Source organism: Salmo salar, chromosome 26 (genome assembly GCF_965601325.2).
Source record: "Salmo salar chromosome 26, fSalSal1, whole genome shotgun sequence".
NCBI classification, from domain to species: Eukaryota; Metazoa; Chordata; class Actinopteri; order Salmoniformes; family Salmonidae; genus Salmo; species Salmo salar.
Genome location: NC_138316.1, coordinates 1,857,796 through 1,874,237, shown reverse-complemented (window position 1 = coordinate 1,874,237; position 16,442 = coordinate 1,857,796). Strand labels below are relative to the sequence as shown.

The 16,442-nt window shown below is 43.3% G+C and overlaps 1 protein-coding gene across 4 annotated transcripts in view; it reads left to right on the top strand.

Annotated features, from left to right (window-relative positions):
• The window catches only part of ak8 (adenylate kinase 8), an 82,680-nt gene that overhangs the window by 64,973 nt on the left and 1,265 nt on the right, over positions 1-16,442 (top strand). For 3 of the 4 annotated variants that reach the window (XM_014174828.1, XM_014174825.1, XM_014174829.3), the window contains one exon: positions 16,328-16,408. The exons of the other annotated variant lie outside the window; for it this stretch is intronic. In XM_014174828.1, coding sequence (XP_014030303.1) covers positions 16,328-16,408 — 81 coding nt within the window. The remainder of the gene's footprint in view (positions 1-16,327; positions 16,409-16,442) is intronic. 4 annotated transcript variants of the gene reach the window in all.

The following is a 16,442-nucleotide window of genomic DNA, read 5'->3' as shown; positions in this document are numbered from 1 at the left end:
GTCCATGTCTGCAATGGAAATGAATGGTACTCAATTCCCTACATAGTGCACAACTTTTGTCCAGAGGCCATAGGGAAGAGGGTACCATTTTGAAATCATCCCATGTCCTAGCTAGACCCTACACCTCCTCTCAATCAGTGTTTACTTATCATAGTGGTCTCATTTTCCCTTCTCCAGTGCAGCCTGCTGTGTGGCATTAAGCACTATTAGAGATGTCAGTAAATACTGCGAAGTGTCCAGAAAGCTCACAGGCAATACTGGTGTTGGCGCTAATGGCAGGAGACCTAATTTACATAGTATTAGCTTAATTGAGTCGTAGAGACAACGGAGAGATAATGTTTACTGATGGGATGATGATTATGGTAGTGGTGGGATGGCCAGGGCTGTTGGGGGCAGTGATTTACCTGACAGCTATCGACAGTTTGAGGTACCGCAAAGGAAAGATTGTCAATCAGCATCATGACTTTGTTGAAAATGACAGGGAATAACCAATACCGATGAGGCATCGCCAGCTGGGAACTCATTAGCAAACATCCAAATGAAATTTGATTTGTCACATGCGTGGGATTCAGCAGGTGTAGAACTTAGCGTGAAATGCTTACTTACAAGCCCTTAACCAACCATGCAGTTCAAGAAATAGTTAAAATATTTACAAAATAAACAAAAGTTAAAAAAAATACAAAATAATATATATATATATTATATATATATATCCCTATAGGCTGTCTCGTCGTTGTCGGTGATCAGGCCTACCATTGTTGTGTCGTCTGCAAACTTGATGATGGTGTTGGAGTCATGCTTGGCCACACAGTCGTGGGTGAACAGGGAGTACAGGACGGGACTAAGCATGCACCCCTGAGCGGCCCCCGTGTTGAGGATCAGCGTGGCAGATGTGTTGTTGCCTAAACTTACCATCTGGGGGCGGCCCGTCAGAAAGTCCCTGGACCAGTTGCAGAGGGAGGTGTTTAGTCCCAGGGTCCTTAGCTTAGTGATGAGCTTTGAGGGCACTATGGTGTTGAACGCTGAGCTGCAGTCAATGAACAGCATTCTCACATAGGTGTTCCTTTTGTCCAGGTGGGAAAGGGCAGTGTGGAGTGCGATTGAGATATGCTAATTGGAGTGGGTCTAGGGTTTCCAGGATGATGGTGTTGATGACAGAAACTAAAACAGGAATCTCCCGCACTCAGGTCTGTTCAACGCTGGTCTGACCAATCGGATTCCACGCTTCAAGATTGCTTCGATCACATGGACTGGGATATGTTCCGCATTGCGGCGAACAACAACATTGATGAATACGCTGATTCGGTGAGCGGGTTTATTAGCAAGTGCATCGGCGATGTCGTACCCACAGCGTCTATTAAAACATTCCCAAACCAGAAACGGTGGGTTGATGGCAACATTCGCACAAAACTGAAAGCGCGCGAACCACTGCTTTTAATCAGGGCAAGGTGACCGGAAACATGACCGAATACAAACAGTGTAGCTAATCCCTCCGCAAGGCAATCAAACAAGCTAAGTGTCAGTATAGAGACAAAGTAGAGTCGCAATTCAACGGCTCAGACACGAGAGGTATGTGGCAGGGTCTACAGTCAATCACGGACTATAAAAGGAAAACCAGCCCCGTCGCGGACCAGGATGTCTTGCTCCCAGACAGACTAAACAACTTCTTTGCTCGCTTTGAGGACAATACAGTGCCACTGACATGGCCCGCTACCAAAACCTGCGGGCTCTCCTTCACTGCAGCTGATGTGAGCAAAACATTTAAACGTGTCAACCCTCGCAAGGCTGCAGGCCCAGACGGCATCCCCAGCCGCGTCCTCAGAGCATGCGCAGACCAGCTGGCTGGTGTGTTTACGGACCTATTCAATCAATCCTTATCCCAGTCTGCTGTCCCCACATGCTTCAAGAGGGCCACCATTGTTCCTGTTCCCAAGAAAGCTAAGGTAACTGAGCTAGGACAACAACCACCCGAGCCACTGCCTGTTCACCCCGCTACCATCCAGAAGGGGAGGTCAGTACAGGTGCATCAAATCTGGGACCCAGAGACTGAAAAACAGCTTCTATCGCAAGGCCATCAGACTGTTAAACAGCCGTCACTAGCACAGAGAGGCTGCTGCCTACATTGGCCACTTTAATAAATGCAACACTAGTCACTTTAATAATGCCACTTTAATCATGTTTACATATCTTGTATTACTCACCTCATGTGTATATACTGTATTCTATACTATCTATTGCATCTTAGCCTATGCCACTCGGTCATTGCTCAACCATATATTTATATATTCTTATTCCTTTACTTAGATTTGAGTGTATTAGGTATCTGTTGTGGAATTGTTAAATATTACTTGTTAGATATTGCTCCACTGTCGGAACTAGAAGCACAAGCATTTCGCTGCACTCGCAGTAACATCTGCTAACCATATGTATTTGATCTACAACTATTTTTGGGACTGTCCATACTGTAACGTTAACGTTAGTCTCAGGCTTCACTAACTAGCGTTAATGTTTTAGCTGGAGCTATTCTTGGCTACTTTTCAAATGAATACTCGTAATATTTCACATATCATCTAGCTAGATATGCCGAGAGAAGGCAGGAGACACTTTGTTTTGTGTAGCGTCACTTAGGTTAGAATGCTCCCTTTAATTGATCCGTTGTCCACCAGGCTACGATTAGTGAGAGGTGGGAAGGCAGTGACGCACCCCATCCAACCTGACAGAGCTTGAGAGGATCTGCAGAGAAGAATGCGAGAAACTCCCCAAATACATTTGTGCAGAGCTTGTAGCGTCGTGACATGCGTGTAGCGTCATACCCAAGAATACCCGAGGCTGTAATCACTGCCAAAGGTACTTTAACAAAGTACTGAGTAAAGAGTTTAATAAAGAGTTGAATACTTACGGAAATTATATTTACCATGACACTAGGCGAGACCCAAATGCAGACACAGGAGGCAGATGGTTGGAGTTTAAGATGTTTAATAAATCCAAAGGGAAAAGGCAAGAGAATGGTCGTGGACAGGCAAAAGGTCATAACCAGATCAGAGTCCAGGAGGTCCAGAGTGGCAGGCAGGTTCGAGGTCAGAGCAGGCAGAATGGGTGGGTACAGAGTCCAGAACAGGCAAGGGTCAAAACCGGGAGGACTAGAAAAAGGAGAAAAAACGCTGGTAAGCTTGGACATACAAGACAAACTGGCACAGAGAGACAGGAAACAGGGATAAATACACTGGGGAAAACAAGCGACACCTGGAGGGGGTGGAGACAATAACGAGGACAGGTGAAACGGATCAGGGAGTGACAATATTTCTGTTTTTTATTTGTAATAAATGTGCAAACATTTCTAAAAACCTGTTTTTGCTTTGCCATTATGGGGTATTGTCTGTATAATTGATGAAGAAAAAAAACAAATGTAATTCATTTTAGAATAAGGCTGTAACGTAACAAAATGTGGAAAAAGTCAAGGGGTCTGAATACTTTCCGTATGCACTGTATTTACTTCACTACAAAATATTCCTGCGGTCCTAGTGGTTATTAACATATTTTAGATATGCCTTTATGCTATAGTTTATTCCATGTTTATATCTTTGGTTAAATGACTTCAAATGCAAAACTGAAATTTACTTAGTGGAATGTCCGTTGCGTTTGTAAAGTATCCAAGCTTAAACAGGTTATTACTAGGCTTAAACAACTTAATTAATCTAATGTGTTCCTACAAGAAACTCACTTGTTGAAGGATGAGCTATTTAAAGTACGCAGGAGATGGTAAGTAATAGCATCCTGTTTCTCCTCTCATTCTCGTCGTGTTAGGGTTTTAATTCACTAATCTGTTCCATTTCAAGTGGCTAATATAACTGATACAGCTGGTTAGATACAGGGAACTATTTTGAATGAGCGTATTAATCTGGTTAATATTTATGGTCCTAATGATGATTATCCCAAATTCTTTGAGAATGTATTTCTATTGATAGCCTCCCTTCCTGGTAAGGTCCTAATGGCAGGGGATTTTAATTGCACTCTTGATCCTCATCTAGATCGCTTCTCTGGTTTAGACACTTCCCACTCACAGAGTTGAAAGAAATTACAGCATTTCATTAAGGACTTAAATCTATGTGAACCTTGGAGGACTCAGAACCCGGGTAAAAGGGAGTGTTCATGTTACTCGTCGACATTTAAATCATATTCTCGTATAGACCACTTTTTAGTTTCTTGCTCATTGCTTTCCAATGTAGCAGGAAGTGGATATGATAGTATTGTTCTGAGTGACCATTCCCCTGTGGCATTGTTCTATATGGATACAAAACTAGTAAAAGGATCCTCTAGATGGCGTTTGCATCCCAGATGGTTACAGGACCCAGACTTCTTACATGACGTTGGAGTTCATATAGATATTTAACATTGAACACTAACCAAACGTCAGGGAGTACCAGATTGGAGGCTTTCAAAGCATATATTAGTGGGCAAATTATAAGTTTTACCAGTTTCAAATCAATTAAATCTGAAAATGAGAAAGATGGACCGCAAAATCCGAGAATTGGAAAGGGAAACTTTTTTGTATAACTCAGTAGAAGTAATTATTTGCTCTTAAAGCTCAGTATGAAGAACTTAACACCTCAGGCTGCAAACGGCTTAACGAGGCTGAAACAATCATTCTATGATCAAGGTGAAAAACCTGGTAAATTGCTGGCCTGGTGCATTCAGAAGTTAAATTCAGACAGAGCCATTAATGCAATTCATTATTTCCAAGGACAATTATCAATGGGTCCTGTAGAAATAAACCAAATATTTGCTTCCTACAACAACACACTTTACAACTCTAAATCTCCTAAGAACTTAACTAATCTGACGAAGGTCACGGTCACGGTGCCTTGTAAGTATCCGGCGACGAGTGGGTAATTTGCCTTTGTACGTTGGCAATCATTGGATAATAAAATAAACAAACTACAAGCACGTATATCCTACCAACAGGACATTAAAAACTGTAATATCTTATGTCGTGGCTGAACGATGACATGAATAACATACAGCTGGCGGGTTATACACTGTATCGGCAGGATAGAACAGTAGCCTCTGGTAAGACAAGGGGTGAAGGTCTATGTATATTTGTAAACAACCACTAGTGCACGATATAAGGAAGGCTCAAGGTTTTGCTCTCCTGACGTAGAGTATCTCATGATAAACTGTAGACCACACTATTTACCAAGAGAGTTTTCATCTATGTTCTTCGTAGCTGTCTGTTTACCACCACAAACCAATGCTGGCACTAAGATCGCACTCAATGATCTGTATACGGCCATAAGCAAACTGTATACAAATAATATCTAAAGAAATCCACTCACACACACACACTACTAGTCTACACGCCCCTTGCACAGTCTTCACATTTTGCTGCCTTAAAATGTAATCTAAAAACGGATTACATTTTTTTTTGTAAGCAAATCCAATGCAAGTCAATGGAGAGTGAGGCATGCTACAGCATTCTCCCTCTCTCATAAGCACATGTGTACACACACATCCAACCATTATTAATGTTTTTACAAATACAGGTCTTTGAAGTTTGTGGGAACTGTAGAATTGTTATTTTTACCTTTTGCTGTGGAATAAGTGTGGGTTGTTCATGTTATGAGTTTAATCACTTTTTAACTGCACCCTTTTTTATTTGAACGAAACATTCCATACCTGTTTGCCCATGGTAGAAGTGGTCAGAAAGTGCTCAAAGATGACCATTTTGCATAACACACTCTACCATGAAACATCCATGCACACCTGTGTGCACACCTGTGTGTGTGTGTGTGTGTGTGTGTGTGTGTGTGTGTGTGTGTGTGTGTGTGTGTGTGTGTGTGTGTGTGTGTGTGTGTGTGTGTGTGTGTGTGTGTGTGTGTGTGTGTGTGTGTGTGTGTGTGTGTGTGTGTGTATCTGTGGTGTGTGTATACACGTGTGCTTGTGATTTGCTTATACTGTATAATATTCCCTAGGAGTGTGTGGAGATAGATAGATAGATAGATAGATAGATAGATAGATAGATAGATAGATAGATAGATAGATAGATAGATAGATAGATAGATAGATAGATATATCTATAGGTCCGGACAATTAAGATTTGGACATGTTTAAGAAAGAGAGAAAACACTGTAAAAAGACTCTCCAGTCTCCATTGAATTTGCTTACACTGCGTATACTCCAGTGATGTAAGCGAGGGAGAATGTGTGGATTTCTTTAGATATTGTTTTTATATACAGTATATACACTACATTACCAAAATTATGTGGACACCTGCTCGTCGAACATCTCATTCCAAAATCTTCTTCATTAATATGGAGTTGGTCCCCACTTTTCTGCTATAACAGCCTCCACTCTTCTGGGAAGGCTTTCCACTAGATGTTGGAAAATTGCTGCGGGGACTTGCTTCCAGCCAGCCACGAGCATTAGTGAGGTCGGGAACAGTTGTTGGGCGATTAGGCCTGACTCGCAGTCGCCGTTCCAATTCATCTGAAAGGTGTTTGATGGGGTTGAGGTCAAGGCTTTGTGCAGGCCAGTCAAGTTATTCCACACCGATCTCAACTAACCATTTCTGTATGGACCTCGCTTTGTGCACGGGGGCAATGTCATGCTGAAACAGGAAAGGGCCTTCTTCAAACTGTTGCCACAAAGTTGGAAGCACAGAATTGTCTAGAATGTCATTGTGTGCTGTAGCGTTAAGATGCCCCTTCACTGGACCTAAGAGGCCTAGCCTGAATCATGAAAAACAGCCCCAGTCTGTTATTCCTCCTCCATTAAACTTTACAGTTGGCACTGTGCATTCGGGCAGATAGTGTTCTCCTGGCATCCGCCAAACCCAGATTAGTCCGACAGACTGCCAGATGGTGAAGCATGAGTCATCAGTCCAGAGAAAGCGTTTCCACTGCTCAAGAGTCCAATAGCGGCGAGCTTTACACCACTCCAGCCAACACTTGGCATTGCGCATGGTGATCTTAGGGTGCTCGGCCATGGAAACCCATGTCGTGACGTTGTATTGATTCTGACGACTGCTGTTCATCGAATGATTAACTGTTCATAATTATGTGATTAAATGAATCAGGCAATTATTGACTCATTAACTTGGGGCACCAAGGGAAAGTTTGGTTTTATTGAGTTTCTATTTCCCAAATTAACTAAAAAAATATCTGAATATCTATTTTACAACAGTCGCTAATTAATTAATTTCCTCTACAGTCTCATCCTGAACGTCGCATAATCCGGGAATCTACACAAACCCGAGTCCCACTAAATAAGTCCGTACCACACCAATTGAGTTGATTATTTATTTACTAACAAGCTGAAATGATAAGATATATACACACACACATATATATATACACACACACACACAGTCTAGGCTATTGATTAGAACTTAGTACAATGACACGTCCCTTGCGGGCCAACACAATATGACACGTGTTACACAAAATGGGGATTTCAAAGAGAGAGAGTGCACAAGAGAAAAGCACACTTGGGTACATTTGTAAACTATTCTTAGTTTATCCCTAACCTTGCCCCGAAGTGCCGCTCTTATGGGTCAGAATATAATGATGTAATTACGTGTCGAAGGTCTCTGATGGTGTGTCTCCGATGGTGTATCTCCTCTGATGACCGAGTTCCTCCTTCTCCTCTGATGGCGGCGGCACTGTTGTTACAGGGTGTAACTCTCTGATAGGACACTGACATCGTGTGGACATTCTCTTCGTGGTCTGTTTCCTCGCCCTTGTTCTGAAAGGGGGTCTTCTGAGTATGGTCAGCCGTGTAGCTCAGGACTCCAGCGTAGGAATGAAAGCAGTGTAGACACCCAATTCCTTGGAGAGTGGTAACCGGGATGTCCTGTTTGAATTCACCCTCTTAGACACTGCTACTCATCCATAGCATAGATTGTTAAAAGGTTCCTTTGTCTTCCCTTTGTGTCCTTCAACCTCATGTTGCGTTTTGGGGTTACAACTAATTGGACCTTATCTGCAGCTCGTGGTCACATAGTCTGATATGTTAATTGTTAACTGTTTTATACCCTCGGGTTAGAAATGGCCATTTCCGCCTTTAGGGCAAGTTCTCTGGGCGTAACTAGTTACGAGGCAAGGTCTGGATATTACTCAGATCCAATTTAGACAATAACTTCACATTTCTTCTTTACAAAAACATTATCTTTATCTGGACATTTTCCACACAACGTACAGTATGCAAACATCAGGTACATATTGTGAAAACTCTTCAAGTTAATGTTTTCATTATAACGTCGTCATGTAACTTTTAATAACATAACAAAAACGACATTCAATTTCATATTCCATCTATCGTCATTACAACCATTTTGGCTGACGAAACATATTGTCCCAAAGTCCATTTATTGCATGTTACTGTTCTGAGGTAGGTTCTCCGTAGGCCCATCATACATTCCATTCCTCCATACTGAGAGGACAAAGGATTTTGTCTGCTGCCTTAAGATTTACAATGGGCCATAAAAACAATACACCTCCATACCGCTCGATTTCTCCCCCTCTGGTGGGCGTGAGAGATGTCTCTGTAGGATTGTGGTCCGTGGTAACCTGACCCGAACTGGCCAATGATGACACCCATTTCATGAAGCTCTAGACGAACCGATCTTGTACTTATGTTGCTTCCAGAGGTAGTTTGGAACTCGGTAGTGATCCTTGCAACCGAGGACCAACCATTTTTACACACTACCGCTCAGCACTTGGCGGTCCCGTTCTGTGAGCTTGTGTGGTCTACCACTTTGCGGGTGAGCTGTTGTTGCACCTAGACGTTTCCACTTTACAATAACCGTACTTACAGTTGACCAGGGCAGCTCTAACAGGGCAGAAGTTTGACGAACTGACTTGTTGGAAAGGTGGCATCCTATGACGGTGCCACAATGAAAGTCACTGAGCTCTTCAGAAAGGCCATTCTACTGCCAATGTTAGCCATGCAATCTCCATAGACAATGTGTTCAATTGTATACACCTGTCAGCAACGGGTGTGGCTGAAATAGCCGAATCCACTAATTTGAAGGGGTGTCCACATGCTTTTGTATATACAGTGCATTCAGAAAGTATTCAGACCCCTTGACTTTTTCCACATTTTGTTACGTTACAGCCTTGTTCAAAAATTGTATAAATAACATTTTTTCCTCATCAATCTACACACAATGACAAAGAAAAAAATATATTAGAAGTAAAAAACCCAGAAATACCTTATTTACATAATATTTACATATTTACATTGCTATGAGACTCGAAATTGAGCTCAGGTGCATGCTGTTTCCATTGATCATTCTTGAGATGTTTCTACAACTTCATTGGAGTCCACCAGTGGTAAATTTAATTGATTGGACATGATTTGGAAAGGCAAACACCTGTCTATATAAGGTCCCACCAAGCCATGAGGTCAAATAAATTGTCCGTAGAGCTCTGAGACAGGATTGTGTTGAGGCACAGATCTGGGGAAGGGTACCAATAAATGTCTGCAGCACTGAAGGTCCCCAAGAACACAGGGGCCCTCCATCATTCTTAAATGGAAGAAATTTGGAACCACCAAGACTCTTTTTAGAGCTGGCTGCCCGGGCAAACTGAGCAATCGGGGGAGAAGGGCCTTGGTCAGGGAGGTGACCAAGAACCTGATGGTCACTGACAGAGCTCTAGAGTTCCTCTGTGGAGATGGGACAACCATCTCTGCAGCACTCCACCAATCAGGTCTTTATGGTAGAGTGGCCAGACGGAAGCCACTCCTCAGTAAAAAGGCTCATGACAGCCCCCTTGGAGTTTGCCAAAAGGCACCTAATGGACTCAGACCATGAGAAATAAGATTCTCTGGTCTGATGAAACCAAGATTGAACTCGTTTGCCTGAATGCCAAGCGTCAGGTCTGGAGGAAACTTGGCACCATCCCTACGGTGAAGCATGGTGGTGGCAGCATCATGCTGTGGGGATGTTTTTCAGCAGCAGGGACTGGGAGACTAGTCAGGATCGAGGAAAGATGAACAGAGCAAAGTACAGAGAGATCTTTGATGAAAACCTGCTTAGGACCGCAGACTGGGGCGAAGGTTCACCTTCCAACAGGACAACGACCCTTAGCACACATCCAAGACAACGCAGGAGTGGCTTCGGGACAAGTCTCTGAATGTCCTTGAGTGGCCCAGCCAAAGCCCGGATTCAAACATCTCTGGAGAGACCTGAAAATAGCTGTGCTATGACGCTGCCCTTCCAACCTGACAGAGCTTGAGAGAATCTGCAGAGAAGAATGGGAGAAACTCCCCAAATACAGATGTGCCACGCTTGTAGCGTCATGCCAAAGAAGACGAGGTTGTAATTGCTGCCAAAGGTGCTTCAACAAACTACTGAGTAAAGGGTCTGAATACTTATGTAAATGTTATATGCCAAGAGTGTGCAAAGCTGTCAAGGCAAAGGGTAGCTACTTTGAAAAATGTCATAAAATATATTTTGATTTGTTTAACACTTTGGTTACTACAGGATTCCATTTGTGTTATTTCATTGTTGATGTCTTCACTATTATCCTACAATGTAGAAAATAGTAAAAATAAAGAAAAACCCTGGAATGAGTAGGTGTGTCTAAACTTTTGACTGGTATTGGTGTTCCCTTATGTCTACTAAAATGTACTGATTGAAATGATATATAATGTGCTATTCTGTATTTTGTAATTTTCAAGAAATGCTAGAGGAAACCTTCCCTGTACTTAGAATGTACATGGAAATGGGCATAACATTTTGAATGGGATGTATGGGATATGATACTTAAGCTACTTGTGCCCTTTTATTGTGTTTTTCATACCACCACCAAACATGTTAAGCCATCATTGGTATTTATGTGCCAATTATTTATGGAAATATGGCCATGTGAATCCTGTTCTCTATTTTTCTTAAAATTCTAGCCATTTTGGAAGCATCATTGCCATCATTAGACTAAAGGGAACGCCCATATCACTTTTTTTTTGAGTGTTTACATGTAACCTATTGGAACTAACCATGAAAACATTAACAATACAATTTTAATGGATATAGACTGAACAAAAATGTAACATGCACCAATTTCAAAGATTTTTACTGAGTTACAGTTCATATAAGGCAATCAGTCAATTGACATAAATGCATTAGGCCCTAATCTATGGATTTCACATGACTTGGAATAAAGATATGCATCTGTTGGTCACAGATGCCTAAAAAAAAAGTAGGGGCGGGGATAAGAAAACCAGTCGGTGTCTGGTGTGACCACCATTTGCCTAATGGCTGTTGATTGTAGCCTGTGAAATGTTGCCCCAATCCTCTTCAATGGCTGTGCGAAGTTGATGGATATTGGCGGAAACTGGAACACGCTGTCGTATATGTCAATCCAGAGCATCCCAAACATGCTCAATGGGTAACATGTTTTAGTATGCAGGCCATGGAAGAACTGGCACATTTTCAGCTTCCAGGAATTGTGTACAGATCCTTGCGACATGGGGCCATGCATTATCATGCTGAAATGAGGTGATGCAGCAGATGAATGGCACAACAATGGGCCTAAGGATCTTGTCACGGTATCTCTGTGCATTGAAATTGCCATCAGTAAAATGCAATTGTGTTCGTTGTCCGTAACTTTTGACTGCCCATACCACAACCCCACAATTGGGCACTCTGTTCACAACGTTGACATCAGCAAACCGCTCGCCTACACGACGCCATACACGTGACCTGCAGTTGAGGCCGGTTGGACGTACTGCCAAATTCTCTTAAACGACGTTGGAGGCGGCTTATGGTAGAGAAATGAACATTCAATTCTCTGGCAACAGCTCTGGTGGACATTCCTGGAGTCAAGATGCCAATTGCACGCTCCCTCAACTTGAGACATCTGTAGCATTATGTTGTGTGATAAAACTGCACCTCTTAGAGTGGCCTTTTATTGTCCCCAGCACAAGGTGCACCTGTGTAAAGATCATCCGGTTTAATCAACTTCTCTATATGCCACACATATCAGGTAGCTGGATTATCTTGGCAAAGGAGAAACGCTCACAAACAGGGAAAATTTCTGGGATGTTTTATTTCAGCTCATGAAACATGGGACCAACACTACATGTTGCATTTATATTTTTGTTCAGTGTATATTATGACATATATATGGCATATTTGGACAATTTTATTGTGTTCTCCAGACCCCTCAAACATTTTAAGCCATCATTGGGCTTTATGCTACACTCCGCGTTGGCCACATCTTGGCTCCTTAAAGGACCGACACGAGTTTAAACAATCAAAGTCTTTGTGAACAGTGAAATATGCATGCCTATTTGTGAAACGCAGATAAAGCAGGGCAATTAGCCATGTAATCCTAGAGAGCTGTGGACAAATGTCAGCCTGAGCCTTCCTCTTTCCACCCCAACCCCTCTCTCACTCAGATGTATTTTAACTGTCCAGCAGACCGTATCAAATTAACACTTCCTCTAATTGGCTTATAAATAATACAACAGGGCCTGCGTTATAATTTAATCAGTGGTAAACATTGCCAAGGCGGGCTGTAAAGAATCTGCCCCTCATTAATTTCTTAATTTGGGTAAGATGGGATGAGAGGAAATAAGGACAGGGAGTTGGGAGGGGGGGTGGTTCTGGTTCTAGACAGGGGGATCAGATGAGTAGAGGCTCTTGGTTTAGTTGAGGAGGCTTTGCGTCCCAAATGGCACCCTATTTCCTAGTGCACTACTTTTGACCAGAGCCCAAAGTACATTATATAGTGTATAGGGTGCCATTTGGTACGCAGACAGGGTCTTTGTAGAGAGAAGAGGTACTTGTACTGTGTGTACGTTCCTCACTCATCAAATTTAGGTTATATACCCACATGCCTAAAACACAAAGACAGAAATGCATGTGCATTCATTCAAGTGTGCACACACACACACACACTTTACGTTTCTTTCCAATTTTTTCCCCATATCTCCGCATATCTCTGCTTGTGAACACTCCTGTTTATGTAAGTCATTTGTTTTAGAGCATCAAGCTGTTCCACAAACAATACCCAATGTAAATGATCTCTTCTCTTACAACCCCCCTACCCAGACTGACTCCCCTATCAGTCTTTTTTTTATCTTCTTGGGTTAACCATGAATATTTCATGTAGAGGTATAAATATTAATTCTAATAGCTTTGCAGAGTAGTTCTTTTTTCTTTTTTTAAAGACAAATATTCATAAAAAATTCAAGACACTCTCCCCAAAATAATTGACCATAGTCAGACACACACACACAAAGCTTTCTCCGAGGCATACATTTAAAATCTTCGTCTGGAAATGTTTTACAGTGGTGATTGACAGCTCTGTGACATGTTGTTCAGTATGTGCCAGTCAGGACATCCCTGCCACAGTCTCTGAATCTGTAACAGTTAGGAACACTTGGGGAACATCATGGAATGGAGGGCATATCAAAGGGCTTTAGTAGGCCTATATACTGTATCAAAGACTGTGTGTGTGTGTGTGTGTGTGTGTGGTGTGTGTGTGTGTGTGTGTGTGTGTGTGTGTGTGTGTGTGTGTGTGTGTGTGTGTGTGTGTGTGTGTGTGTGTCATTGATCCTTTGTAATTTGAAATGTTCCAAATCTCACCTTAAGGGGGGCTAGGGGGTGGTCCTTCTATATACTCTCCTCTTGAAGTAAATGTAAAACATTTATGATACGGTGAATGCAGTCAAGAGGTCACCATCCTATGATCCTCCAGAGACCACTATGGGGCCGATGTTTAGAAGGGGATGACGGGGACTAGGGGGGCGAGGACCTGACCACACCATTAGAGGTACTTTACGTAAGCAGCAGCATGTCCTGGGAGAGACCCGTGTGGACATTCCCGCGATTATTAAGTTGTGCCTGCTCAGGAGACCATCATCATCCATTCACTTTCTCTTAGCTGCCCTCATGATTATTTCAGTTAGGCACAGTGATATACAGGCATTACCATTATTGTTTTCATGGGACATTTCGAAGACAAAATCATTTAGTAGTAGTAAGTAAGCATACCAACCGTCGTCTTCTCTCAAGTGGAAGTAAAGGGAAGAGAAATGGTCTCTAAGTGATTGTACCTTGACGATCCCAAACCCGGCACTGGCTTATGTGGCTTACTTTGGGGTTTTATATCCTTGTGATGATCAAAGAAAGGTGACTGGTCATCATTGTTTGTTTGGAGGAAATATATTGTATATTTATCTAACAATGTATTGTGCCAAACCTCTTCATGTATTGTGACAAACCCCTTCAAGATTAGGAGAGTTTGTCACAAATTAAGCGGGAAACCGTCACCAAAATAACCCCAGAATGAGAGTTATTTCGAACCGGACGGTACCTGTGTGTTTATTTCCCCGTCCTGGTCCACCCAGGCCGCAGGCGAGTTCAAGGATAGCAGAGTTCGGTACACAAATTGGGTTCTCGGTAGGTCCAGGTCCAAACGCCAACAGGTAAGTCCAAACAGTCCAGCTCATACACGGTAAATCCAGCTGATATATATTGTCTCTTTCACTATGGTTCACAGATCCTTCCAGCCCTTCCTCTCTCTCTTCCTGGTTTGTCTTGACCCGATCTGTGGGTCGGCCCCACTTTCTGAGCGTTCACCTTGCTTCTGGAAATAGTAGTTTTGGCGGTCGGCCATTTTGTGATCTGTAGTTCTGATCGGGGTGGCCATTTTAGTGAGAGGGCAGAGCCTGTTTATTAGTTCTGCTCTCACATATCTGCCATTTATCACTCGACCCCCTTCTTTGCCACACATCTCCCCCCCTAGATTCGACCCCTAGGTTGAGCTACCGCAGCAAAATATGCGTGTATGCGTGATAACCCATCCACATTTTCCATTTCCTTCCCTGCTCTGTGTTTTAAGTCAAAGTGAAACGGTTGGAGACTCAAAAACCACTGCATCACCCGAGCGTTCTTCTCTTTAGCCTTATGCATCCAAGTGAGTGGGGCATGGTCACTGATGAGGGTGAAGTGTTGCCCTAGCAGGTAGGGTTTCAGGCTTTCTAGAGCCCAATTTACTGCCAGCGCCTCTTTCTCAACGACTGAGTAGTGGCCTCCCGTGGTCCCAGCGTCCTGCTTAAAAACAGGATGGGGTGTTCCACCCCTTCTACCTCTTGGGATAGCACGGCTCCCAAGCCGACCTCTGAGGCATCTGTCTGAACCACGAACTCTCGCTCAAAGTCTGGTGCCACCAGCACTGGATTACATCAGAGAGCCTCCTGTAATGTTCTAAATGCTTTAGTGGCCCTTTCATCCCATTTTACCATGTTTGGTCCTCTGGCTCTAGTCATGTCGGTGAGTGGGGCGGCCACTGTGGCATAACTTGGAATGAACTTCCGGTAGTAACTGGTCAACCCTAGGAAGGCTCAAACCTGGTTCTTATTTATTGGTTTCGGCCATCCTCGAATTGCCTCCACCTTCTTACGTTGGGGTTTGATTAACCCTCTTTCCACGGTGTATCCCAGATACTCTGTTTCCTCTAACCCCACTTAAAAATGGTCAGGTTTCGCCGTGAGAAGGGTTCGCCGGTTCGCCGTGCCTTCCTAAGGGCGTCTAACACTGCCTGTACCTGGGGTAAGTGGGATTCCCAATCTGGGCTGTAGATACCCACATCATCTAAATAGGCTGCGGCATACACTTGGTGCGGTTTTAGGACCTTGTCCATTGGCCGTTGAAAGGTGGCTGTGGCCCCGTGTAAGCCGAAATTCAGTTGTTGTAAAGGCTGTCTTTTCTTTGAGGAATTTGCCATTAACCTTTGGTTAGGTCCAGGGTCGTAATGTACCGAGCTTTACCCAATTTTCTCCAGCAGTTCATCTACTCGGGGCATGGGGTAGGCATCAAACTTGGAGATTTCATTGACCTTCCGAAAGTCGTTACAGAACCGCAAAGACCCATCGGGCTTGGAGACCATCACAATTGGACTAGACCACTCACTATGTGACTCTTCGACCACTCCAGCTGCCAACGTTTTCTCTGTCTTTGTTCTAATCGCGGCCTGTCGAACCTCCGGTACCTGATTTGGCCTCATGCTCACTTTTCTCCCTGGTAGGGAAACGATATCATGAGCCGTAACCTCAGTTCGGTCTGGTACCTCTGAAAACACATCTGTTTTTTTGGATCAGGGTCTTTACTTCCTGTACTTGTGCTGGGGACAGAGTAGGTGAAATATTTACTTTGGCTGTCTCCTGAGTGGGTGTGGGGTACGTGACCATTAGTGGTATGTGGAGAAATGTTTTTAGACCTATCCTAAAATGAACCTAAGATGAAGCTCGTACAGCTAATTACAGTCCTTGAAACTATTTCTGGATGGATATCTAATGTTCATTTCCTTTCTCGCCATAGGGTCTTCTTTTTGGAGATGACAGACGACGTGGCCATTGAGAGAGTCACTCTGAGGTCAATCGACCCTTTCACCGGGGAGAAGTGAGTCATGCGACGCGGTCATTGCTCGGGCTTA